This window comes from Pseudophryne corroboree, chromosome 3 (genome assembly GCF_028390025.1).
Source record: "Pseudophryne corroboree isolate aPseCor3 chromosome 3, aPseCor3.hap2, whole genome shotgun sequence".
NCBI classification, from domain to species: domain Eukaryota; kingdom Metazoa; phylum Chordata; class Amphibia; order Anura; family Myobatrachidae; genus Pseudophryne; species Pseudophryne corroboree.
Genome location: NC_086446.1, coordinates 386,345,602 through 386,373,119, shown reverse-complemented (window position 1 = coordinate 386,373,119; position 27,518 = coordinate 386,345,602). Strand labels below are relative to the sequence as shown.

The 27,518-nt window shown below is 47.9% G+C and overlaps 1 protein-coding gene across 1 annotated transcript in view; it reads right to left on the bottom strand.

Moving 5' to 3' along the window:
* NAGLU (N-acetyl-alpha-glucosaminidase) overlaps window positions 1-27,241 on the bottom strand; it is a 111,853-nt gene extending 84,612 nt beyond the window's left edge. Inside the window, exon 1 of the mRNA XM_063960021.1 lies at window positions 26,477-27,241. Coding sequence (XP_063816091.1) covers window positions 26,477-26,883 — 407 coding nt within the window. The 5' untranslated portion in view covers window positions 26,884-27,241. The remainder of the gene's footprint in view (window positions 1-26,476) is intronic.
* Between the last annotated feature and the right edge of the window lie 277 nt (window positions 27,242-27,518).

Genomic DNA, 27,518 nt, shown 5'->3' with positions numbered 1-27,518 from the left:
GGAGTCGCTTCGAATTCCAGCTTGTATCCCTGAGATACAATTTGTATAGCCCAGAGATCCACCTGTGAGCGAACCCACTGGCTGCAGAAGTTTCGGAGACGGGCCCCCACGCACCTGGCTCCGCCTGTGGAGCCCCAACGTCATGCGGTGGGCTTAGTGGAAGCAGGGGAGGACTTTTGTTCCTGGGAACTGGCTGCATGGTGCAGCTTCTTACCTCTACCCCTGCCTCTGGCAAGAAAGGATGCGCCCCTGACCCTCTTGCCTTTTTGGGAACGAAAGGACTGCATTTGATAATACGGTGCTTTCTTAGGCTGTGAGGAAACCTGAGGCAAGAAAGTCGACTTTCCAGCTGTTGCTGTAGACACGAGGTCCGACAGACAGTCCCCAAACAATTCCTCACCCTTATAAGGCAAAACCTCCATGTGTTTTTTAGAATCAGCATCTCCTGTCCATTGCCGAGTCCATAAGACCCTCCTGGCAGAAATGGACATAGCATTAATTCTAGAGCCCAGCAGGCAAATGTCCCTCTGAGCATCCCGCATATATAAGACGACGTCTTTAATATGGCCCAGGGTTAGCAACACAGTATCTCTGTCGAGGGAATCTATGTCGTCTAACAGAGTATCTGTCCACGCTGCTACAGCACTACACATCCAGGCTGAAGCAATAGCAGGTCTCAGTAGAGTACCAGAGAGTGTGTATACACTGACTTCAGGATAGCTTCCTGCTTTCTATCCGCAGGCTCCTTAAGGGCGGCCGTATCCTGAGACGGCAGGGCCACCTTTTTAGATAAGCGTGTCAGCGCCTTGTCCACCCTAGGGGATGTTTCCCAACGTAACCTGTCCGTTGGCGGGAAAGGGTACGCCATCAGTTACCTCTTAGAAATCGCTAATTTCTTATCAGGGGAACTCCACGCTTCTTCACACAATTCATTTAATTCATCAGATGGGGGAAAAGTCACTGGTTGCTTTTTCTCCCCAAACATATAAACCCTCTTGGTATTAACAGGGTTACTCTCAGAAATGTGTAATACATCTTTCATTGCAATAATCATGTATCGGATGGCCTTGGTCATTTTAGACTGTAAATGTGCCTCATCCATCGTCGACACTTGAGTCGGACTCCGTGTCGGCATCTGTGTCAACCATCTGAGATAGAGGGCGACAATATTTCCACTAGGTGGAAGGTGCACTCTCGCTGAAATGAATGAAGTCCGTTCATAAAAAAGACTTTTATTGAAGAAGTTAAAAGCCTTATATGTCGACGTTTCGGTCCGTATGACGAACCTTTCTCAAGACCAATAACTCTTTAGGTTAACATCGTTCATCAAATATTAATCGTGTGTCTATAAAATACAAAAAGTACAGACAAATTCACATATACAGGGAACTAAGCCTCCCAGGCCAAGTAACATCTGATCAACTTCACATTAAATACTCAACTCTATAAATTCACCATATCACCCAATTCTAGTGTGTATGACCAAGCTGCTTTACATGAGTATACCACCGTCACCTGTGACATTGCCACCCAAACTCCTTATACCATATAATGTAAACAGCTCACCTAAGATCAGATTATAGTCATCAAAACTTTCTAGCACAAAAGGATAGCAAATCCGGACACAGCCATATGGGTCATAGATGTAGACAATAATAGATATACATATCTAAACCAAATATAAACAATGGGTTATACTGATGGTAGATGGAGACCACTTTCTTATACTTCATTAAGATGGATCAAAAACGTACCTGATCAAACAGATCCTGCTAACATGATACAGCTACAGGGTCACGAAAGGTGGGACGTGCTGCATAAATAACAACAAAACCTACATCTATATATCACTTCAATATAAGCTCAATAACAGGTGAAAAGAATGCACAAAGTATAACACTTACAGAGGTAGGAAGGGGAGCAGAGCGTCCCTGTGCTGCATACCAAGTGACAGCACTGGGACTGCTATTTAAATGTCCCGGACCGGAAGTGACCGGATGCATCGTGTGCAGCATACAAAAGCATCCTGCCAACGCAAAGTCACGGCCCATATACCACAAAGGGCTCTCTTATCAGGGGAACTCCACGCTTCTTCACACAATTCATTTAATTCATCAGATGGGGGTAAAGTCACTGGCTGCTTTTTCTCCCCAAATATATAAACCCTCTTGGTATTAACCGGGTTATTCTCAGAAATGTGTAAAACATCTTTCATTGCAATAATCATGTATCGGATGGCCTTGGTCATTTTAGACTGTAAATGTGCCTCATCATCGTCGACACTGGAGTCGGACTCCGTGTCGGCATCTGTGTCAACCATCTGAGATAGAGGGCGTTTATGAGCCCCTGACGGTTTCTGAGTCGCCTGGGCAGGCGCGGGCTGAGACCCCGGCTGTCCCAAGGCTGCAGCGTCATCAAACCTTTTATGTAAGGAGTTTACATTGTCATTTAAGACCTTCCACGTATCCATCCAATCAGGTGTCGGCCCCGACGGGGGCGACACCACACTTATCTGCCCTTGCTCCGCCTCCACGTAACCTTCCTCATCAAACATGTCGACACATCGACACAGCCGTACCGACACACCGCACACACACAGGGAATGCTCAGACTGAGGACAGGAGCCCACAAAGTCCTTTGGGGAGACAGAGAGAGAGTATGCCAGCACACACCACAGCGCTATATAACACAGGGATTTTCACTGCTAATAAGTGATTTACCCAATAGCTGCTTTTTTTGTATTATTTGCGCCTAAATTTATGTGCCCCCCCTCTCTTTTTAACCCGTCTTGTACCTGGATACTGCAGGGGAGAGCTTGGGGAGCTGCTTCCAGCGGAGCTGTGAAGAGAAAATGGCACTGGTGTGCTGAGGAAGAAGGCCCCGCCCCCTCAGTGGCGGGCTTCTGTCCCGCTTTCCATGTAAAAAAATGGCGGGTTTTTTTTACATATATACAGTTCTAGACTGTATGTATGTATTTTTTTATGCCAAAGGTACTTCAATTGCAGCCCGGGGCCCCCCCCCCCCCCCAGCACCCTACAGTGACCGGAGTGTGTAAGTGTGCAGGGAGCAATGGCGCACAACTGCGGTGCTGTGCGCTACCTTAATGAAGACAGGAGTCTTCAGCCGCCGATTTCGTCGTCTTCAAGCTTCTGTTCTTCTGGCTCTGCAAGGGGGACGGCGGCGCGGCTCCGGGAACGGACGATCGAGGACAGGTGCCTGTGTTCGAACCCTCTGGAGCTAATGGTGTCCAGTAGCCTAAGAAGCACAAACTAGCTGCAAGCAGGTAGGTTTGCTTCTCTCCCCTTAGTCCCACGTAGCAGTGAGTCTGTTGCCAGCAGAAGCGCACTGAAAATAAAAAACCTAATAAATACTTTCTTTACTAGTAAGCTCAGGAGAGCCCACTAGGAGCACCCAGCTCTGGCCGGGCCCAGATTCTAACTGAGGTCTGGAGGAGGGGCATAGAGGGAGGAGCCAGTGCACACCAGATAGTACCTAATCTTTCTTTAGAGTGCCCAGTCTCCTGCAGAGCCCATCTATTCCCCATGGTCCTTACGGAGTTCCCAGCATCCACTAGGACATCAGAGAAAATTAGAATAACAACAAAGTTAAACAACAGCAGTTGCATATATGCCATGCCACCTGATATGCCAAATTCTTTGAAGAAGCCAGGCTGTAATGACCAGCAGGAGGCCAGGAAGTTTTAGCAAACTGTTCCAGATGTCCCACTACATACATTATGATCATATAGGATGCTGTGACTTGCCATATGTTATGTTAAAAAAAAAAAAAAAAAAACCCAAAAACCCACAACCCATTTAACTGGAAATTGTAATGAAATATGTATGCTTAAAAATGAAATAAAACATGTCTAAGTAGCCTATCCAATGCGCTGTGTTGCACATCTCTCAGTAGCCCCGATTTAGACAAGACTGGCCCAATGACAGGACTCAGAAAGAGGTGTGATTGGACTTATGGGTATGGTTCGGGAACATCACGCGAACCCTGTATTACATTTTGAATGGGAGTTATAGATAGCAAAGAAGTTTTATTTCACCGTGTAGTGAGATGACCTTGTGCAAATTCTCCCAAGAGGTGGTAAGAGATTCTGTGCAGTAAACTCACTGTGCAATATTAAAATCACATCGGAGTCCATCCTGCTACCACCACTTTAGGTCATGTCTTACATTAAATTACATTTTTCCCGTAAAATACTGCTCAGTTTAGGTTTTCTTTTGATTAATGATAGGAATGAGAGGTCATTGGGAGAGTCTTTACTACATGTGCCACTTTCCATGCTAAGAAGTGCACTTCTTCACTGACGGAGAAGACCAGATCTCTTTCACCTCAGATGTTGCCTCCCCTTTCGCTAAACTCTATCACGTACAAAACCCTTGCCTACTCCACTGCTCTCTACATGTCCAACCTCATCTCCATACACTCAAACCCTTCTCAGTTGGCAAATGACCACCGCCTTTCCTCCCCTCTGGTTACCACAACTCCCTCCAGAATCCAAGATTTCTCCCATGCTGCCACCCACCATTGGACTGATCTCCCTAGTGCCATCACATTTTCTCCCAGCTTGCAGTGATTCAAGCAGGTGCTGAAAACCCACCTGCTCATAAATGCTTATGTCACAACGTAGGTAACTCACTTTCTTTTACTCCCTGCCCTTAAGCCCCTTACTCTAGCTCACTCCTAATGTCTTGCATCAATCTCCCTCATTTCCTTTAGAGCAGAGATTTTCAACCTTTTACTACTCGCAGCACATTGAACAAGATCTAAATATTGCCAAGGCACATTCAAATGTAATGGTGATGCATGGTGCAGTTGCGTGTCCTAGGATGTCATGTCGCAGCTTCTCCATAGGTAACATCTGAGCCACATCTGAGAAAGCCAGAAGAGCCCAACACTGCCCGGCACAAAATCAGAACTGGCTTTGCAACCACTAAACCCACCAGTGTTGATCGTTCCAGGGCCTCATTAGCGGCAAAACACTGACGGTCCTGGCTGTGCTTCTATGGCGGCACACCTGGAGACTGCTCAGGGCACACTAGTGTGCCACGGCACAGTGGTTGAAAAAATAAGAATTTACTTACCGATAATTCTATTTCTCGGAGTCCGTAGTGGATGCTGGGGTTCCTGAAAGGACCATGGGGGAATAGCGGCTCCGCAGGAGACAGGGCACAAAAAAGTAAAGCTTTACTAGGTCAGGTGGTGTGCACTGGCTCCTCCCCCTATGACCCTCCTCCAGACTCCAGTTAGGTACTGTGCCCGGACGAGCATACACAATAAGGGAGGCATTTTGAATCCCGGGTAAGACTCATACCAGCCACACCAATCACACCGTACAACTTGTGATCTAAACCCAGTTAACAGTATGACAACAGAAAGGGCCTCTTAAAGATGGCTCCTTAACAATAACCCGAATTAGTTAACAATAACTATGTACAAGTATTGCAGATAATCCGCACTTGGGATGGGCGCCCAGCATCCACTACGGACTCCGAGAAATAGAATTATCGGTAAGTAAATTCTTATTTTCTCTATCGTCCTAAGTGGATGCTGGGGTTCCTGAAAGGACCATGGGGATTATACCAAAGCTCCCAAACGGGCGGGAGAGTGCGGATGACTCTGCAGCACCGAATGAGAGAACTCCAGGTCCTCCTTTGCCAGGGTATCAAATTTGTAAAATTTTACAAACGTGTTCTCCCCCGACCACGTAGCTGCTCGGCAGAGTTGTAATGCCGAGACCCCTCGGGCAGCCGCCCAAGATGAGCCCACCTTCCTTGTGGAGTGGGCTTTTACAGTTTTAGGCTGTGGCAGGCCTGCCACAGAATGTGCAAGTTGAATTGTGTTACAAATCCAACGAGCAATCGACTGCTTAGAAGCAGGTGCGCCCAACTTGTTGGGTGCATACAATATAAACAGCGAGTCAGATTTTCTGACTCCAGCCGTCCTTGCAATGTATATTTTTAAGGCTCTGACAACGTCCAACAACTTGGAGTCCTCCAAGTCGCTAGTGGCCGCAGGCACCACAATAGGTTGGTTCAGATGAAATGCTGATACCACTTTAGGGAGAAAATGCGGACGAGTCCGCAGTTCTGCCCTATCCGAATGGAAGATTAGATAAGGACTTTTATAAGATAAAGCCGCCAATTCAGATACTCTCCTGGCAGAGGCCAGGGCTAGTAACATAGTCACTTTCAATGTGAGATATTTCAAATCCACCTTTTTCAATGGTTCAAACCAATGGGATTTGATGAAATCTAAAACTACATTTAGATCCCACGGTGCCACCGGAGGCACCACAGGAGGCTGTATATGCAGTACTCCCTTGACAAAAGTCTGGACCTCAGGGACAGAGGCCAATTCTTTTTGGAAGAATATTGACAGGGCCGAAATTTGAACCTTAATGGATCCCAATTTGAGACCCATAGATAATCCTGATTGCAGGAAATGTAGGAAACGACCCAGTTGGAATTCCTCCGTCGGAACCCTCCGATCCTCGCACCACGCTACATATTTTCGCCAAATGCGGTGATAATGTTTCACGGTGACTTCCTTCCGTGCCTTAATCAAGGTAGGAATGACTTCTTCTGGAATGCCTTTCCCTTTTAGGATCTGGCGTTCAACCGCCATGCCGTCAAACGCAGCCGCGGTAAGTCTTGAAAAAGACAGGGACCCTGCTGTAGCAGGTCCCTTCTCAGAGGTAGAGGCCACGGTTCGTCCGTGAGCATCTCTTGAAGTTCCGGATACCAAGTCCTTCTCGGCCAATCCGGAACCACTAGTATTGTTCTTACTCTTCTTTGCCGTATGATCTTCAATACCTTTGGTATGAGCGGCAGAGGAGGAAACACATACACTGACTGGTACACCCAAGGAGTTACCAGTGCGTCCACAGCTATTGCCTGTGGATCTCTTGACCTGGCGCAATATTTGTCCAGTTTCTTGTTGAGGCGAGACGCCATCATGTCTACAATTGGTCTTTCCCAACGGTCTATTAACATGTTGAAGACTTCTGGATGTAGACCCCACTCTCCCGGATGAAGATCGTGTCTGCTGAGGAAGTCTGCTTCCCAGTTGTCCACGCCCGGGATGAACACTGCTGACAGTGCTATCACGTGATTCTCCGCCCAGCGAAGAATCTTGGCAGCTTCTGCCATTGCACTCCTGCTTCTTGTGCCGCCCTGCCTGTTTACATGGGCGACCGCCGTGATGTTGTCCGACTGAATCAACACCGGCTTTCCTTGCAGGAGAAGTTCCGCCTGGCTTAGAGCATTGTAGATTGCTCTTAGTTCCAGAATGTTTATGTGAAGAGACTTTTCCAGACTCGTCCATACTCCCTGGAAGTTTCTTCCTTGTGTGACTGCTCCCCAGCCTCTCAGGCTGGCGTCCGTGGTCACCAGGATCCAATCCTGAATGCCGAATCTGCGGCCTTCTAATAGGTGAGCCTTCTGCAACCACCACAGAAGTGACACCCTTGTCTTTGGTGACAGGGTTATTCGCAGGTGCATCTGCAGATGCGACCCTGACCATTTGTCCAACAGATCCCTTTGGAATATTCTTGCATGGAATCTGCCGAATGGAATTGCTTCGTAAGAAGCCACCATTTTTCCCAGGACTCTTGTGCATTGATGTACTGACACTTTTCCTGGTTTTAGGAGGTTCCTGACCAGATCGGATAACTCCTTGGCTTTTTCCTCTGGAAGGAAAACCTTTTTCTGAACCGTGTCCAGAATCATTCCTAGGAACAGCAGACGAGTTGTCGGGATTAAATGGGATTTTGGAATATTCAGAATCCACCCTTGTTGTCTTAGCACCTCTTGAGATAGTGCTAAAGCTGTCTCCAGCTGTTCTCTGGACCTTGCCCTTATTAGGAGATCGTCCAAGTATGGGATAACTAATACGCCTTTTCTTCGAAGAAGAATCATCATCTCGGCCATTACCTTGGTAAAGACCCGAGGCGCCGTGGACAATCCGAACGGCAGCGTCTGAAACTGATAGTGACAGTTTTGAACAATGAACCTGAGGTACCCCTGGTGTGCGGGGTAAATCGGAACGTGTAGATACGCATCCTTGATGTCCAAGGATACCATAAAGTCCCCTTCTTCCAGGTTCGCTATCACTGCTCTGAGTGACTCCATCTTGAACTTGAACTTTTTTATGTAGAGGTTCAAGGACTTCAGATTTAGAATAGGCCTTACCGAGCCATCCGGCTTCGGTACCACAAATAGAGTGGAATAATACCCCTTTCCTTGTTGTAATAGGGGTACTTTGACTATCACCTGCTGAGCGTACAGCTTGTGAATGGCTTCCAACACCCTCTCCCTTTCGGAAGAGACGGTTGGTAAGGCAGACTTCAGGAAACGATGAGGAGGATCCGTCTCTAATTCCAACCTGTACCCCTGAGATATTATCTGCAGGATCCAGGGGTCTACCTGCGAGTGAGCCCACTGCGCGCTGTAATTTTTGAGACGGCCCCCCACTGTCCCCGAGTCCGCTTGAGAGGCCCCAGCGTCATGCTGAGGTTTTTGCAGGAGCCGGGGAGGGCTTCTGTTCCTGGGAAGGAGCTGCCTGTTGGTGTCTCTTCCCTCTTCCTCTGCCTCGTGGCAGGTACGACAAGCCCTTTGCTCTCTTATTTTTGTAGGAGCGAAAAGGCTGCGGTTGAAAGGTCGGTGCCTTTCTCTGTTGGGGAGTGACTTGAGGTAAAAAAGTGGATTTCCCGGCAGTAGCCGTGGCCACCAAGTCTGATAGACCAACTCCAAATAACTCCTCCCCTTTATACGGCAAAACCTCCATGTGACGTTTTGAATCCGCATCGCCTGTCCACTGTCGTGTCCATAAGGCTCTTCTGGCTGAAATGGACATAGCACTCACCCGAGATGCCAGTGTGCAAATATCCCTCTGTGCATCACGCATATAGATAAATGCATCCTTTATTTGTTCTAACGACAGTAAAACATTGTCCCTATCTAGGGTATCAATATTTTCAATCAGGGATTCTGACCAAACTACTCCAGCACTGCACATCCAGGCAGTTGCTATAGCTGGTCGTAGTATAACACCTGCATGTGTGTATATATTCTTTTGAATAACTTCCATCTTTCTATCTGATGGATCCTTAAGTGCGGCCGTCTCAGGAGAGGGTAACGCCACTTGTTTGGATAAGCGTGTGAGCGCCTTGTCCACCTTAGGGGGTGTTTCCCAGCGCGCCCTAACCTCTGGCGGGAAAGGGTATAATGCCAATAACTTTTTTGAAATTATCAACTTTTTATCAGGAGCAACCCACGCTTCATCACACACGTCATTTAATTCTTCTGATTCAGGAAAAACTGTTTGTAGTTTTTTCACACCATACATAATACCCTGTTTTACGGTATCTGTAGTATCAGCTAAATGTAACGTCTCCTTCATTGCCAAAATCATATAACGTGTGGCCCTACTGGAAAATACGTTTGAATTTCTACCGTCGTCACTGGAATCAGTGCCCGTGTCTGGGTCTGTGTCGACCGACTGAGGCAAAGGGCGTTTTACAGCCCCTGACGGTGTTTGAGGCGCCTGGACAGGCATTAATTGATTGTCCGGCCGCCTCATGTCCTCAACTGACTGTTTAAGGGAAGATAAACCATCACGTAATTCCACAAATAAAGGCATCCATTCTGGTGTCGACCCCCTGGGGGGTGACATCTGCATATTTGGCAATTGCTCCGCCTCCACACCAATATCGTCCTCATACATGTCGACACCACGTACCGACACACACCGCAAACTCACAGGGAATGCTCTAATGAAGACAGGACCCACTAGCCCTTTTGGGGAGACAGAGGGAGAGTCTGCCAGCACACACCACAAAGCGCTATATATACAAGGGATATCCTTATATTAAGTGCTCCCTTATAGCTGCTTTAATATATATATATATATAGCCATTAATGTGCCCCCCCTCTCTGTTTTACCCTGTTTCTGTAGTGCAGTGCAGGGGAGAGACCTGGGAGCCGTTCTGACCAGCGGAGCTGTGACAGAAAATGGCGCCGTGTGCTGAGGAGATAGGCCCCGCCCCTTTTTCGGCGGGTTCTTCTCCCGCTATTTTTCCAGTCAGGCAGGGGTTAAATATCTCCATATAGCCCCTATGGGCTATATGTGAGGTATTTTTAGCCTTGTATAAGGTTTATATTTGCCTCTCAGAGCGCCCCCCCCCAGCGCTCTGCACCCTCAGTGACTGCCCAGTGAAGTGTGCTGAGAGGAAAATGGCGCACAGCTGCAGTGCTGTGCGCTACCTTATGAAGACTGAGGAGTCTTCAGCCGCCGGTTTCCGGACCTCTTCACGCTTCAGCATCTGCAAGGGGGTCGGCGGCGCGGCTCCGGGACCGGACTCCACGGCTGGGCCTGTGTTCGATCCCTCTGGAGCTAATGGTGTCCAGTAGCCAAGCAGCAAATCCACTCTGCATGCAGGTGAGTTTACTACTTTCCCCCTAAGTCCCACGTTGCAGTGATCCTGTTGCCAGCAGGACTCACTGTAAAGAAAAAAACCTAAACTAAACTTTCTCTAAGCAGCTCTTTAGGAGAGCCACCTAGATTGCACCCTTCTCGTTCGGGCACAAAATCTAACTGGAGTCTGGAGGAGGGTCATAGGGGGAGGAGCCAGTGCACACCACCTGACCTAGTAAAGCTTTACTTTTTTGTGCCCTGTCTCCTGCGGAGCCGCTATTCCCCCATGGTCCTTTCAGGAACCCCAGCATCCACTTAGGACGATAGAGAAACACTGCTTTAGACTGTATGCTCCATGAGAAGGGACCTCCTTCCTCCTCATCTCATTACCTAATTCTCTTACATACCAACTACACGCTACATCTCCACCTTTAGCTCTCTGCTCCTGGACTCCACTCCTCCTTTGTTTTGGTTTCTTCAGATCACCCATACCAATTGGTAAAGGTATCAGATTATGCTGAGTATTTCCATTAAACTCCTTGCATCAGTGGCTGCATTGAGAATTGTAGTGCTATTTGTCTACTGTATTGTACTATCCGGGTCTAGGACTCCAGGTCGACATGAAAAAGGTCAACACCAATTGGTCCACACACCTTAGGTCGACATGGACATAAGGTCAACATGAGTTTTTTTATGTTTTTGTGGTGTCGTTTTCTTCGTAGAGTGATGGGAACCCTAATTAGTGCACCGCGTCCGCTCGCCATGCTTCGGGCAAGGTGCCTCCCTGCGCTCGGCACAGGTTACCATTCCCAATCGTAGTCCACGTGGATCGTAGAGTATGAAAAAGTAAAAAAAATGAAAAAGAAAGTGAAAAACTGATGTCGACCTTTTGTCCATGTCGACCTAAGGTGTGTCGACCTGGAGTCCGGATACTGTACTATCCTACTGTTTTGCCCTCTGTATGGCGCTGCGTACGAATTGTTTCAGCCTATAAATAAAAAATGTATAATAATAATAACCAACACTGGTCTACCTTTTAATTTTATTTAATTAACTGGTTGTCTTTGACCCATCATAGTTCCAGGAGACTTTACTAAATATTGGATCCCACATTTAGGAGTCTTTTCTTTCATCATGTAACTCCTGAGTTTTCTTCTACATATAACACATAGCTTTTTCACTCCATATGCTATCTTGCTTTAAATATTAATCTTACATTACCTTGGTGTTTAAGAATTTTTATAACATAAAAACCATAATTTTTTTTTTTTTTTTTTTTAAATACATACTTTGCTATTAATTGTTTATTTAAATGAAAACTTTTTTCTTTCTTTCTAGTTTTAAATCCATGATTCAGTAATGAATCTCATGTGAGAGTCTGGTTTGCATTATTAGTTGCCACTGTGGGGGGTGGTTGCGTTACCTTCCTGGACATCATGCAACAAAACATCTGCAATACTTTAGTAAATTGTTCCATGGAACCAAAGCTCAGAGGTGACAGAAGAAAGGATAAGAATACTTATGTTATTAGTTAAGAGGAAAAAGAAATACACATAAAAGTAAAAGATCCCCTGTTTTCCCCTAATTCACACCCCCCGTCATTTTTTTCTATTTTTTTTTTTATTTGTTCTAGCGGAGAGTACATTTTACTTATGTAAAAAAAAAAAAAACAGAAATCTTTTTTTTCTTTCAGGAAAATAAGTGCTCTCATTAATTTAGGGATACATAAAAATGGGTAAAAGTATATATGTCCCAGGGATTCTGAACCAAATCCCAACATTTTACCTTAAAATAGGGATTTTGCACTACTTATCACCAGCTCAGGGTAGGTGAAATCAAACACTGCTGATGCCTCCGGCACATGCCTCTTTGTCCATTGATAGATCTTGACGGTTTCCTCAATCGCCACGGAGCTGCACGTTTCGCCTTAGTGGTTATTGTAAACCATGGCATTGTCCAACTGCATCTTGAGCGCCTTCCTTGAAAATCAGACTGGGCCTGAAGGAGAGCCAGAGGAATGGCCCTTAACTCCAATATGTTTATTGGAACTCTTGCCTCTGCCTGGGTTCAAACACCTTAGAGACATAGACCTAGCACTACTGCGCCCCAAGCCTGCAGACTGGTATCACGACTGATATCTTCCACATGACGTGCATGTGTTCCAAGAGGAGGAACACTACGACTTCCGGTACATCTGCTGGAAGCCGCCGTGAACTATGGCTTGTGTTCCATCTGCTAGGTGATACAGTGAACAGTTAGAACCATGCCAGAGCAACTTCTGTGGTCTGAGTCGGATTGGATATGAATGCTATTGTCACCTCCTCTATAGGATTTACCATATGGATACTAATAATAAGATTTTACTTACCGGTAAATCTATTTCTCGTAGTCCGTAGAGGATGCTGGGGACTCCGTAAGGACCATGGGGAAGAGACCGGCTCCGCAGTGGACATGGGTACTTTAAGAAAGAATTTAGTTCCTGGTGTGCACTGGCTCCTCCCTCTCTGCCCCTCCTCCAGACCTCAGTTAGAGAACTGTGCCCAGAGGAGATGGACAGTACGAGGAAAGGATTTTTGTTAATCCAAGGGCAAGATTCATACCAGCCACACCAATCACACCGTATAACTTGTGATAACAATCCAGTAAACAGTATGACAAAAACATAGCATCAGTTCACGCCCGATGCAACAATAACGTAACCCTTATTGAAGCAATAACTATATACAAGTATTGCAGAAGAAGTCCGCACTTGGGACGGGCGCCCAGCATCCTCTACGGACTAAGAGAAATAGATTTACCGGTAAGTAAAATCTTATTTTCTCTAACGTCCTAGAGGATGCTGGGGACTCCGTAAGGACCATGGGAATTATACCAAAGCTCCCAAACGGGCGGGAGAGTGCGGATGACTCTGCAGCACCGATTGAGCAAACATGAGGTCCTCCTCAGCCAGGGTATCAAACTTATAGAATTTTGCAAAGGTGTTTGTACCCGACCAAGTAGCAGCTCGACACAGCTGTAGTGCCGAGACCCCTCGGGCAGCCGCCCAAGAAGAGCCCACTTTCCTAGTGGAATGGGCCTTGATCGATTTAGGTAACAGCAATCCTGCCGTAGAATGCGCCTGCTGAATCGTGTTACAGATCCAGCGAGTAAGAGTCTGCTTTGAAGCAGGGCCGCCAAGCTTGTTAGCTGCATACAGAACAAACAGTGCTTCTGTTTTTCGGACTGTAGCCATCCTGGCTACATACATTTTCCAAAACCCTGACCACATCAAGGGACTCGGAATCCTCTAAGTCCCGTGTAGCCACAGGCACCACAATAGGTTGGTTCATATGAAAGGATGAAACCACTTTTGGCAGGAACTGAGGACGTGTCCGCAATTCCGCTCTATCCATATGGAAACCCAGATAGGGGCTTATATGTGATAAAGCCGCTAATTCAGACACTCGCCTAGCCGAAGCCAGGGCTAATAACATGACCACCTTCCAAGTGAGATATTTCAACTCCACCGTTTTCAGTGGTTAAAACCAGTGTGACTTTAGGAAGCCCAAGACCACATTAAGGTCCCAAGGCGCCACCGGAGGCACAAACGGAGGCTGAATATGCAGTACTCCCTTAACAAAAGTCTGAACTTCTGGGAGAGAAGCCAATTCTTTTTGAAAGAAAATGGATAGGGACGAAATCTGGACCTTAATGGAGCCTAATTTAAGGCCCAAATCCACTCCAGTTTGTAGGAAGTGAAGGAAACAGCCCAGATGGAATTCTTCCGTAGGAGCATTCCTGGCCTCACACCAAGAAAATAACAATTTACTCACCGGTAATTCTATTTCTCGTAGTCCGTAGTGGATGCTGGGAACTCCGTAAGGACCATGGGGAATAGCGGGCTCCGAAGGAGGCTGGGCACTCTAGAAAGATTTAGGACTACCTGGTGTGCACTGGCTCCTCCCACTATGACCCTCCTCCAAGCCTCAGTTAGGACACCGTGCCCGGACGAGCAGACATAATAAGGAAGGATTTAGAATCCCGGGTAAGACTCTTACCAGCCACACCAATCACACCGTACAACTCGTGATACTATATCCAGTTTGACAGTATGAAAAACAACTGAGCCTCTCAACAGATGGCTCAACAATAACCCTTTAGTTAACAATAACAACTATTTACAAGTATTGCAGACAATCCGCACTTGGGATGGGCGCCCAGCATCCACTACGGACTACGAGAAATAGAATTACCGGTGAGTAAATTCTTATTTTCTCTAACGTCCTAGTGGATGCTGGGAACTCCGTAAGGACCATGGGGATTATACCAAAGCTCCCAAACGGGCGGGAGAGTGCGGATGACTCTGTAGCACCGAATGAGAGAACTCCAGGTCCTCCTCAGCCAGGGTATCAAATTTGTAGAATTTTGCAAATGTGTTTGCCCCTGACCAAGTAGCTGCTCGGCAAAGTTGTAAAGCCGAGACGCCTCGGGCAGCCGCCCAAGATGAGCCCACCTTCCTTGTGGAATGGGCATTTACAGATTTTGGCTGTGGCATGCCTGCCACAGAATGTGCAAGCTGAATTGTACTACAAATCCAGCGAGCAATAGACTGCTTAGAAGCAGGAGCACCCAGCTTGTTGGGTGCATACAGGATAAACAGCGAGTCAGATTTTCTGACTCCAGCCGTCCTGGAAACATATATTTTCAGGGCCCTGACAACGTCTAGCAACTTGGAGTCCTCCAAATCCTTAGTAGCCGCAGGCACCACAATAGGCTGGTTCAGGTGAAACGCTGACACCACCTTAGGGAGAAACTGGGGACGAGTCCTCAATTCTGCCCTATCCATATGGAAAATCAGATAAGGGCTTTTACATGATAAAGCCGCCAATTCTGACACTCGCCTGGCTGAAGCCAAGGCCAATAACATGACCACTTTCCACGTGAGATATTTCAGATCCACGGTTTTTAGTGGCTCAAACCAATGTGATTTTAAGAAACTCAACATCACGTTGAGATCCCAAGGTGCCACAGGAGGCACAAATGGGGGCTGAATATGCAGCACTCCTTTCACAAATGTCTGAACTTCAGGTACTGAAGCTAGTTCTTTTTGAAAGAAAAATCGACAGAGCAGAGATCTGTACTTTAATGGAGCCTAGTTTTAGGCCCATATTCACTCCTGCTTGCAGGAAATGCAGAAATCGACCTAGTTGAAATTCCTCTGTTGGGGCCTTTTTGGCCTCGCACCATGCAACATATTTCCGCCATATGCGGTGATAATGCTTTGCCGTAACATCTTTCCTAGCCTTAATAAGCGTAGGAATGACTTCTTCCGGAATACCCTTTTCCTTTAGGATCCGGTGTTCAACCGCCATGCCGTCAAACGCAGCCGCGGTAAGTCTTGGAACAGACAGGGCCCCTGTTGTAGCAGGTCCTGTCTGAGCGGTAGAGGCCACGGGTCCTCTGAGAGCATCTCTTGAAGTTCCGGGTACCACGCTCGTCTTGGCCAATCCGGAACCACGAGAATGGTGTTTACTCCTCGCTTTCTTATTATTCTCAATACCTTTGGTATGAGAGGCAGAGGAGGGAACACATAAACCGACTGGTACACCCACGGTGTCACTAGAGCGTCCACAGCTATCGCCTGAGGGTCCCTTGACCTGGCGCAATATCTTTTTAACTTTTTGTTGAGGCGGGACGCCATCATGTCCACCTGTGGTTTTTCCCAACGGTTTACCAGCATCTGGAAGACTTCTGGATGAAGTCCCCACTCTCCCGGGTGGAGGTCGTGTCTGCTGAGGAAGTCTGCTTCCCAGTTGTCCACTCCCGGAATGAACACTGCTGACAGTGCTAGTACATGATTCTCCGCCCATCGGAGAATTCTTGTGGCTTCCGCCATCGCCATCCTGCTTCTTGTGCCGCCCTGTCGATTTACATGGGCGACTGCCGTGATGTTGTCTGACTGAATCAGCACCGGCTGTTGTAGGAGCAGGGATTTTGCTTGATTTAGGGCATTGTAAATGGCCCTTAGTTCCAGAATATTTATGTGAAGGGAAGTCTCCTGACTCGACCATATTCCTTGGAAGTTTCTTCCCTGTGTGACTGCCCCCCAGCCTCGAAGGCTGGCATCCGTGGTCACCAGGACCCAGTCCTGTATGCAGAACCTGCGGCCCTCTAGAAGATGGGCACTCTGCAGCCACCACAGTAGTGACACCCTGGTTCTTGGAGACAGGGTTATCAAGCGATGCATCTGAAGATGCGATCCGGACCACTGGTCCAACAGGTCCCACTGAAAGATTCTGGCATGGAACCTGCCGAAGGGAATTGCTTCGTAAGAAGCCACCATCTTTCCCAGGACCCGCGTGCAGTGATGCACTGATACCTGTTTTGGTTTCAGGAGGTCTCTGACTAGAGATGACAACTCCCTGGCTTTCTCCTCCGGGAGAAACACTTTTTTCTGGACTGTATCCAGAATCATACCCAGGAACAGTAGTCGTGTCGTTAAAACTAGCTGTGACTTTGGGATATTCAGAATCCAGCCGTGCTGGTGCAGCACCTCCTGAGATAGTGCTACTCCCAACCAACAACTGTTCCTTGGACCTCGCTTTTATTAGGAGATCGTCCAAGTACGGGATAATTAAACCTCCCTTTTTTCGAAGGAGTATCATCATTTCCGCCATCACCTTGGTAAATACCCTCGGTGCCGTGGACAGTCCAAACGGCAGCGTCTGGAATTGGTAATGGCAATCCTGTACCACAAATCTGAGGTACTCCTGGTGAGGATGGTAAATGGGGACATGCAAGTAAGCATCCTTGATGTCCAGGGATACCATGTAATCCCCCTCGTCCAGGCTCGCAATAACCGCCCTGAGCGATTCCATCTTGAACTTTAATTTTTTTATGTATGTGTTCAAGGATTTCAAATTTAAAATGGGTCTCACCGAACCGTCCGGTTTCGGTACCACAAATAGTGTGGAATAGTAACCCCGGTCTTGTTGAAGTAGGGGTACCTTGATTATCACCTGCTGGGAATACAGCTTGTGAATTGCCGCTAGCACAGCCTCCCTGTCTGAGGGAGCAATCGGCAAGGCAGATTTTAGGAACCGGTGGGGTGGAGACGCCTCGAATTCCAGTTTGTACCCCTGAGATACTATTTGAAGGATCCAGGGATCCACCTGTGAGCGAGCCCACTGATCGCTGAAATTCTTGAGGTGGCCCCCCACCGTACCTGGCTCCGCCTGTGGAGCCCCACCGTCATGCGGCGGACTTGGAAGAAGAAGCGGGGGAGGACTTTTGCTCCTGGGAACCTGCTGTTTGTTGCAGTCTTTTTCCCCTACCTCTGCCTCTGGACAGAAAGGACCCGCCTTTTCCACGCCTGTTTTTCTGGGTCCGAAAGGACTGAACCTGATAAAACGGCGTCTTCTTAGGCTGTGAGGGGACATGGGGTAAAAACGCTGACTTCCCAGACGTTGCTGTGGAAACTAGGTCCGAGAGACCATCCCCAAATAATTCCTCACCCTTATATGGTAACACTTCCATGTGCTTTTTTGAATCTGCATCTCCTGTCCACTGGGGAGTCCATAAGCCTCTCCTAGCAGAAATGGACAATGCACTTACTTTAGATGCCAATCGGCAGATTTCCCTTTGTGCATCTCTCATATATAAGACTGAGTCTTTAATATGGTCTATGGTTAACAGGATCGTGTCTCTGTCTAATGTGTCAATATTTTCTGACAGTTTATCTGACCACGCAGCGGCAGCACTGCACATCCAAGCTGACGCAATAGCTGGCCTAAGTATAATGCCTGTGTGTGTATATACAGACTTCAGGATCGCCTCCTGCTTTCTATCAGCAGGTTCCTTGAGGGCGGCCGTATCCGGAGACGGTAGTGCCACCTTTTCAGACAAACGTGTGAGCGCTTTATCCACTCTAGGGGGTGTTTCCCAACGTGACCTATCCTCTGGCGGGAAAGGGAACGCCATTAGTACCTTCTTAGGAATTACCAATTTTTTATCAGGGAAAGCCCACGCTTCTTCACACACTTCATTTAATTCATCTGATGGGGGAAAAACTAAGGGTAGTTTTTTCTCTCCAAACATAATACCCTTTTTAGTGGTACCAGTAGTTATATCAGAAATGTTTAACACCTCTTTCATTGCCTCAATCATACAGTGAATGGCCTTAGTGGGCATCAGGTTTGACTCGTCGTCGACACTGGTGTCAGTATCCGTGTCGACATCTGGGTCTGCTTGAGGTAGCGGGCGTTTTAGAGCCCCTGACGACCCATGCGACGCCTGGGCAGGCACGTGCTGAGAAGTCGGCTGTCCCACATTTGGCATGTCGTCGATTTTCTTATATAAGGAGTCTATACGTGCACTCATTACTTTCCATAAGCCCATCCACTCAGGTGTCTGCCCCGCAGGGGGTGACATCCCTTCTAAAGGCATCTGCTCCGCCTCCACATCATTATCCTCATCAAACATGTCGACACAGCCGTACCGACACACCGCACACACACAAGGAATGCTCCGAATGAGGACAGGACCCACAAAAGCCCTTTGGGGGGACAGAGTGAGAGTATGCCAGCACACACCAGAGCGCTATATAATGCAGGGACTAACTAAGTTATGTCCCCTATAGCTGCTTTTTATATTACATATGTATTGCGCCCAAATTTAGTGCCCCCCCTCTCTGTTTTTACCCTGTTCTGAAGTGTAGACTGCAGGGGAGAGCCAGGGAGCTTCCTTCCAGCGGATCTGTGAAGGAGAAATGGCGCCAGTGTGTCTGAGGGAGATAGCTCCGCCCCTTTTCCGCGGCCTATTCTCCCGCTTTTTTCTGGATTCTGGCAGGGGAATTTACCACATATATAGCCTCTAGGGCTATATATTGTGGTATTTTTGCCAGCCAAGGTGTTTTTATTGCAGCTCAGGGCGCCCCCCCCCCCCCCAAGCGCCCTGCACCCTCAGTGACCGGAGTGTGAAGTGTGCATGAGGAGCAATGGCGCACAGCTGCAGTGCTGTGCGCTACCTTGGTGAAGACTGATGTCTTCTGCCGCCGATTTTCCGGACCTCTTCTTGCTTCTGGCTCTGTAAGGGGGACGGCGGCGCGGCTCCGGGACCGAACACCAAGGACTGGGCCTGCGGTCGATCCCTCTCGAGCTAATGGTGTCCAGTAGCCTAAGAAGCCCAATCCGGCTGCAAGCAGGCGAGTTCGCTTCTTCTCCCCTTAGTCCCTCGCTGCAGTGAGCCTGTTGCCAGCAGGTCTCACTGAAAATAAAAAACCTAAAATTATACTTTCTTTCTAAGGGCTCAGGAGAGCCCCTAGTGTGCATCCAACCTCGGCCGGGCACGAAATCTAACTGAGGCTTGGAGGAGGGTCATAGTGGGAGGAGCCAGTGCACACCAGGTAGTCCTAAATCTTTCTAGAGTGCCCAGCCTCCTTCGGAGCCCGCTATTCCCCATGGTCCTTACGGAGTTCCCAGCATCCACTAGGACGTTAGAGAAACATATCTTCGCCATATATGGTGATAATGTTTTGCTGTTACTTCCTTCCTAGCCTTTATCAGCGTAGGGATAACCTCCACCGGAATACCTTTCTCCGCTAGGATCCGGCGTTCAACCGCCATGCCGTCAAACGCAGCCGAGGTAAGTCTTGGAACAGACAGGGACCCTGGAACAACGAGGATTGTTCTCACTCCTTTTCTTCTTACTATTCTCAACACCTTTGGTATGAGAGGAAGAGGAGGAAATACATAGACGGACCGAAACACCCACGGTGTCACGAAGGCGTCTACCGCTACTGCCTGAGGGTCTCTTGACCTGGCGCAATACCTCTGCAGCTTGTTGTTGAGGCGGGACGCCATCATGTCTATCTGTGGCAGTTCCCACCGACTCACAATCTGTGCGAAGACTTCTGGATGAAGTCCCCACTCTCCCGGGTGTAGGTCGTGTCTGCTGAGGAAGTCTGCTTCCCAGTTGTCCACTCCCGGAATGAACACTGCTGACAGTGCACTTACAGGATTCTCCGCCCAGCGAAGAATCCTGGTGGCTTCCGCCATTGCCGCTCTGCTCCTTGTGCCGCCTTGGCGGTTTACATGAGCCACTGCGGTGATGTTGTGTGACTGGATCAGAACTGGTTGGTCGCGAAGTAAGGCCTCCGCTTGACGTAGGGCGTTGTATATGGCCCTTAGTTCCAGGATGTTGATGTGCAGACAAGTCTCTTGAAATTTCTTCCCTGTGTGACTGCTCCCCAACCGCGGAGGCTTGCGTTTGTGGTCACCAGGATCCAATCCCGAATGCCGAACCAGCGGTCCTCGAGAAGGTGAGCACTCTGCGGCCACCACAGGAGTGACACCCTAGCCCTGGGGGACAGGGTGATCAACCGATGCATCTGTAGATGTGATCCGGACCACTTGTCCAACAGATCCCATTGGAAAGTCCTCACATGGAACCTGCCAAAGGGAATGGCCTCGTATGAGGCCACCATCTTTCCCAGGACTCGAGTGCAATGATGCACAGACACCTGTCTTGTTTTCAAAAGGTTCCTGACCAGAGTCATAAGTTCCTGGGCTTTTTCTATCGGAAGATAAACCCTTTTCTGGGTCGTGTCCAGAATCATGCCCAAGAAGGGCAGACGAGTCGTAGGAACCAACTGCGACTTTGGGATATTGAGAATCCAGCCGTGTTGTTCTAACACTTTCAGTGAAAGAAATACGCTGTTCAGCAACTGCTCTCTTGATCTCCCTTTTATGAGGAGATCGTCCAAGTACGGGATAATTGCGACACCCTGCTTGCGCAGGAGCACCATCATTTCCGCCATTACCTTGGTGAAAATCCTCTGAGCCGTTGAGAGACCAAACGGCAACGTCTGAAATTGGTAATGACAGTCCTGTACCGCAAATCTTAGGTATGCCTGATGAGGTGGATAAATGGGGACATGAAGGTACGCATCCTTTATGTCCAGTGACACCATAAAATCCCCCCCTTCCAGGCTGGCGGTGACCGCTCTTAGCGATTCCATCTTGAACCTCTTCAAGTATAGGTTCAGAGATTTTAAATTCAATATGGGTCTGACCGAACCGTCCGGTTTCGGAACCACAAACATGGTCGAATAATACCCCCTTCCCTGTTGAAGGAGAGGAACCTCGACCACCACCTGCTGAAGATACAATTTTTGTATTGCATTTAACACTATCTCCCTCTCTAGGGGGGAATACGGTAGGGCCGATTTGAAAAACCGGCGAGGAGGCACCTCTTCGAATTCCAGCTTGTAACCCTGAGACACAATTTCTATTGCCCAGGGATCCACCTGGGAGTGAACCCACATGTGGCTGAAATTCCGAAGACGCGCCCCCACTGGCCCCGACTCCGCCAGTGGAGCCCCAGCATCATGCGGTGGATTTTGCAGAGGCCGGGGAGGACTTCTGTTCCTGGGAACTAGCTGTATTGTGCAGCTTCTTTCCTCTGCCCCTCCCTCTGGCAAGAAAGGACGCACCTCGGACTTTCTTGTTTCTTTGTGATCGAAAGGACTGCATTTGATAATGCGGTGCTCTCTTAGGCTGTGAGGGAACATAAGGCAAAAAATTTGACTTTCCAGCCGTAGCTGTGGAGACCAGGTCCGATAGACCTTCACCGAACAATTCCTCACCCCTGTAAGGTAAAACCACCATATGCCGTTTTGAGTCGGCATCACCTGTCCATTGCCGAGTCCACAGGACCCTCCTTCTGGCAGAAATCGACATAGCGTTTATTCTAGAACCCAGCAGACTAATGTCTCTTTGAGCATCTCTCATATAAAGGACAGCGTCTTTAATATGCCCCAGGGTCAATAAAACAGTAACCCTATCTAGGGTATCAAACTCCTCTGATAAGGTATCAGTCCATGCCGCTACTGCACTACAGACCCAGGCCGACGCGATTGCCGGTCTGAGCAAGATACCTGAATGTGTATAAATGGACTTCAGGGTACCCTGCTGTTTGCGATCAGCAGCATCCTTGAAGGTAGCCGTATCCTGGGACGGCAGGGCTACCTTTTTGGATAAGCAAGTTAAAGCTTTGTCCACCCTAGGGGAGGATTCCCATCGTAACCTGTCCGTTGGCGTGAAAGGATACGCCATAAGAATCCGTTTGGAAATCTGCAGTTTTTTATCTGGAGACTCCCAAGCTTTTTCACATAACTCATTCAGTTCGTGTGAGGGCGGAAAAGTTACCTCAGGTTTCTTTCCCTTATACATATAAACCCTTGTGTCAGGGACAGGGGTTTCCTCTGTGATGTGCAAAACCTCCTTAATTGCTATAATCATATATCGGAGTGATTTAGCCAACTTTGGCTGTAACTTTGCATCATCGTAATCGACACTGGAGTCAGAATCCATGTCGGTATCTGTGTCAACAATTTGGGATAGTGGGCGCTTATGAGACCCCGACGGTCCCTGCGACATAGGATCAGGCACGGGTTGAGACCCTGACTGTCCCAATGCATCAGCCTTGTCTAATCTTTTATGCAAAGAATTAACATTATCATTTAAAACCTTCCACATATCCATCCAATCAGGTGTCGGCGCAGTCGGCGGAGACACCACATTCATTTGCTCCCGCTCCTCTCCCACATCAGACATGTCGACACCAGCGTACCGACACACCACACACACAGGGAATGTCCTTTCTGAAGACAGTTCCCCCACGAGGCCCTTTGGAGAGACAGAGAGAGAGTATGCCAGCACGCACCCCAGCGCTATATAACTCAGGAATAAACACAGTAACTTAATGTTAACCCAGTAGCTGCTGATAAAAAAAACACAATTAGGTGCAAAAAAGTATATTAACAGCAGGTGAGAGCCTGGGGAGCTTCCTCTCAGCGTGCTGTGGAGAAAAAATGGCGCTGGTGAGTGCTGAGGGAGAAGCCCCGCCCCCTCGGCGGCAGGCTTCTGCCCCGCTTAAATTTTATTTCTTTGGCGGGGGCTCCTACATATATACAGTGCCCAGCTGTATATATGTATTTATTTGCCAGAATGAGGTCCCAAATGCTGCCCAGGGCAGTTACCGGAGTATGTGTAGGTGTGTGGAGCAATGGTGCACAGCTGCAGTGCTGTGCGTTACCTCCAGTAAAGATCACGAAGTCTTCTGCCGCCTGTGAAGTCTTCTTGCTTCTCATACTCACCCGGCTTCAGTCTTCCGGCTCTGCGAGGGGGACGACGGCGCAGCTCTGGGACGGACGGCGAGGGTGAGATCCTGCGTACCGATCCCTCTGGAGCTAATGGTGTCCAGTAGCCTAAGAAGCAGGACCTAGCTTCAGAGAGTAGGGCTGCTTCTCTCCCCTCAGTCCCACGATGCAGGGAGCCTGTTGCCAGCAGAGCTCCCTGAAAATAAAAAACCTAACAAAAAACTTTCTATTAGCAAACTCAGGAGAGCTCACTGAAAACCACCCAGCTCCTCTGGGCACAGAATCAAACTGAGGTCTGGAGGAGAGGCAGAGAGGGAGGAGCCAGTGCACACCAGGAACTAAATTCTTTCTTAAAGTGCCCATGTCTCCTGCGGAGCCCGTCTCTTCCCCATGGTCCTTACGGAGTCCCCAGCATCCTCTAGGACGTTAGAGAAATAATATATGGTTCAGGATTTTTAATATCCCTGTATGTATATGGACTATGTATTGATTGCCGTCTTTTTTATAGAATATTTAAGAGTGTCACCATCCATTGTATATGTTTAACTAGGATATTGTATGTTTTTTTATATTTTAAAATGTTTTAGATAGGTCAGTTGACCATGGTTTCATCATGTCAGACTTGAATGGATATACAGAAAGCTGCCCAGGGAGACACTACCACAAACCTTGATAAAATACCTACAGCATCAGGCACATTGGGACCTTCTCTACTAACTTGAACTCAAGCCACCATCAGGGGACTACATACAGTACAACACCCTCCAACATTCCCAGGTTTGGGGTGAGGACTTCATGGATGTTTTGCATCATCGTATTTCTGGTATGAGCATGGTCTCTATATTGTTGGGTATTTCTTGATTCTGAAGATTTTGTTAATTCTTGAAGTGCTTTGTGTTTCCTTTTTTTTTTTTAAATCTGGTAATGCACTATTGGTGCATACTGTATTCTTTCTACATCTTTAGTGTTCACTGTAGTTGTAGGATTCAGCAAGGAGTACATAGTTTAATTGTAAAGCACAAAATTGTACATGTAAAGCTACGGTAGCTGTAGCGACACAACACATCTAAAAATTAGGCCCATCAAAATTATAATATGCACCTTGCACCTACAGAGAACACTACGGGGTCTATTTACTATGCCTTGGATGGAGACAAAGTACCAACCAGTGTCTAACTGCCATGTCACAGGCTGTGTTTGAAAAATGGCAGTTAGTAGCCGATTGGCTAGTACTTTATCTCCATCCAAGCCTTAGTAAATAGACCTTTATTGTTTGAGATTACTGTTCCACCAGTACTTCATGGAATCAAGAGTACTCTCTGAAAGAAACATTAAACACCAGGTGAATAGGATTAATAAAGGAGTGTTTATGTATAGATGTTTCCCTATAATACAATAGGAATGCTTTGTCTAATATGTACTAATAAGGGGAGGAAACACCTTGATTCCAACACAAGAAATACAGACAGCTTTTTGGACCTGCCTCTCACCTTAATTAGGAGAGTATGATACATGAAGACGTTTTGATCGCAATTAGACTCAGTCATATTCAGGATTACATTATTTTTCCTTATATATGAACTACTGCGGAAGACAATAGGATTATTCTATCCCTTCTATGGATTGGGATCCAACAGACACTAGGAACAGCAGCTTTTGGCCTACCCATCGTTTTGTTTTGTATACAATACTAGTCAAGTCTGTTAAGAGTTTCCCCTCTGTATAAAACAAAAATGGAATGCCACATACCTAAAAACGTATCTGTGTGGTGGGAACAAAGATCTGATAATGTATGGGAGCAAAATACCTGACCATTTGCTCCCAAACGCTGAAACACGGACAAAAACAATTGTTTGAATAAATTTGTCTGAATGACCATTGTCTGTTTTCCAGCTTTTGGGAGCAAATGGTTGATTGATAATGCAAGAGAGCAAACTGACAAATTTTTGCTCCCACCAGACAGATTGGGATGGTATTAGGATGCTGGCAGTCAGAACACCAACAGCAGCATCCCAATGCTTAGGATCCCTGTTGGTATCCCGGCACCAGTATTCAGAGTAGTGTTTGGAGTTTGGTGTTATGTATACCGACTGCCGGGATACTGACCGGACCCAGACAGACTGGACATATAAATCTTTAGGTGTATACCTAGCTTTATACATTAACACAGCAATAGAGTATTTGCGGACATATAGAGAGTTGTAAACATCTAGAGATGTGCTGCCTCCACATTGGCAGCATGTGCGCCTAATTGCTCACAAGTTATTATCCTATGTAAAACATGAAAACAAAAAGCAGGCATATATGCAGATAATTCCTGGTCAGCGGGAGCCACATTGTGTGTTAACAAGTGTAGACCAAGACAAGTATCAAGAAAATTGTCAAAGTAAATATTTTCTCTTTTAAGTTCCAATAAAAAAAAAAAAAAAAAGGAAAATAAGGAAGTAGTTTTGTAAATTGCACATGACTGCTTTATCACATGTAAGCGAAAGAAACCGGATATAAAGGCAACGATAAAAGAAAAAAATAATGTGCCACTAAACAAACATAACGTGGCATTGTACACAAGCCATACTTCTTCAGTTCTAATGATCACCGTTGTGCTGAAATGTAGCACTAAAACCCTTCAATACAATCTCAGTGCTGGCCTCACACTGACAACGCAATTAGCCAACAACAAAACTAAAGGGGCAAATGCTACACATCAGTGACTGTGCCTAGGGAGGAGAGGAGGACACTTGGCAACCGGGCAGCAATGCTACAGTAGCTGCTAACTGTCTTCTATTAGATGCCAGTGAGAGCTAGATCACTTTCTTGCTGGGGAACGTGAGGACAGTGACTAGTACAGACACACATACAAATTGTTGGAGACTGTTACACACGCGCAGCGCAGAGCCATAGCAGCGTTACCTGTTGGGCGATGTCACAGTGACGGGCGCTGGCACGGGGGGCAGGGGCGACGGCACGCGCAGCTGGTCTCCCGACCACGAGATGTGGCAGCCGCAGTAGCGCCTCAGGTAGCTGTAGCATCCCGCGGCCGCCGCCACCCCGCTGCTGCCCGCCACCGCCACCTTTCTTCCCTCGAAACTCAGCCGGTAAGTGTCCAGACCCTCGCTGCCTGACAGGGAGCTGTTCACGGTCACCAGAAACTCATCAGCCCGGTCCCCTATGAGCCGCTGCAGCAGCTCCTGCGCAGCCGTCGCCTGCACCGCGTCCCGGCTCTGGGGCTTCAGGTGGGACAGGCTCTGGAACACCTTCCCTGCCACTGCCACACCAAGGGCGGCCAGCACCAGCAGCGTCAGCCCGGCCACATTCATCGTAGTGAGCAGAGGTGCCCGCTGTAGGCTGTCCTGTCTATGCCGAGACCCTGCCTTATATTACAGCCCGGGAACCCCTGCGCCGGGGAGAGCAGCGCTGCTGACTGGGGAAGAGTCCGTACAGCCGCAGACAGTGGTCTCTGACTATCCCCGTCCCCATATACGGGGCTGCCGGGTGGCTGATGGCGGAGCCGGCGTATATAGCGACACACAGGGCAGCAGCCGAGCCTGATACACAGTGCCAGTACCACCAGCCCTGCTGCTGCCTGTAGTGTACTGCGCTACACTTCCTGCATGGAGGAGTGAGATAAAAGCCGGCCTCCCATTGGTGGGCTGCAGGAGGCTGCTATTGGGTGACTCTCACAGCCGCCACGGTTGGCTACAGCATCGCTGTGATTGGCTGTCGCTATGTAACGCTGCACACATGTGCTTATTTCAAAAGGATGTGTGTGTGAGGCGGCGCCTGACAGGCTGACACTACTAGACGCATCCGTGCTGCTGTAGGAATGGGTTCCTGGGATTCATGAATTTGCCTGTACCCCCCTCCATGTACTGTAATGCCACTTGTCTGCCTTTAATAACTACAGTCAGTAGTACGTACTAAGGGCTGTCACTGTATTACCTCATACAGTGAC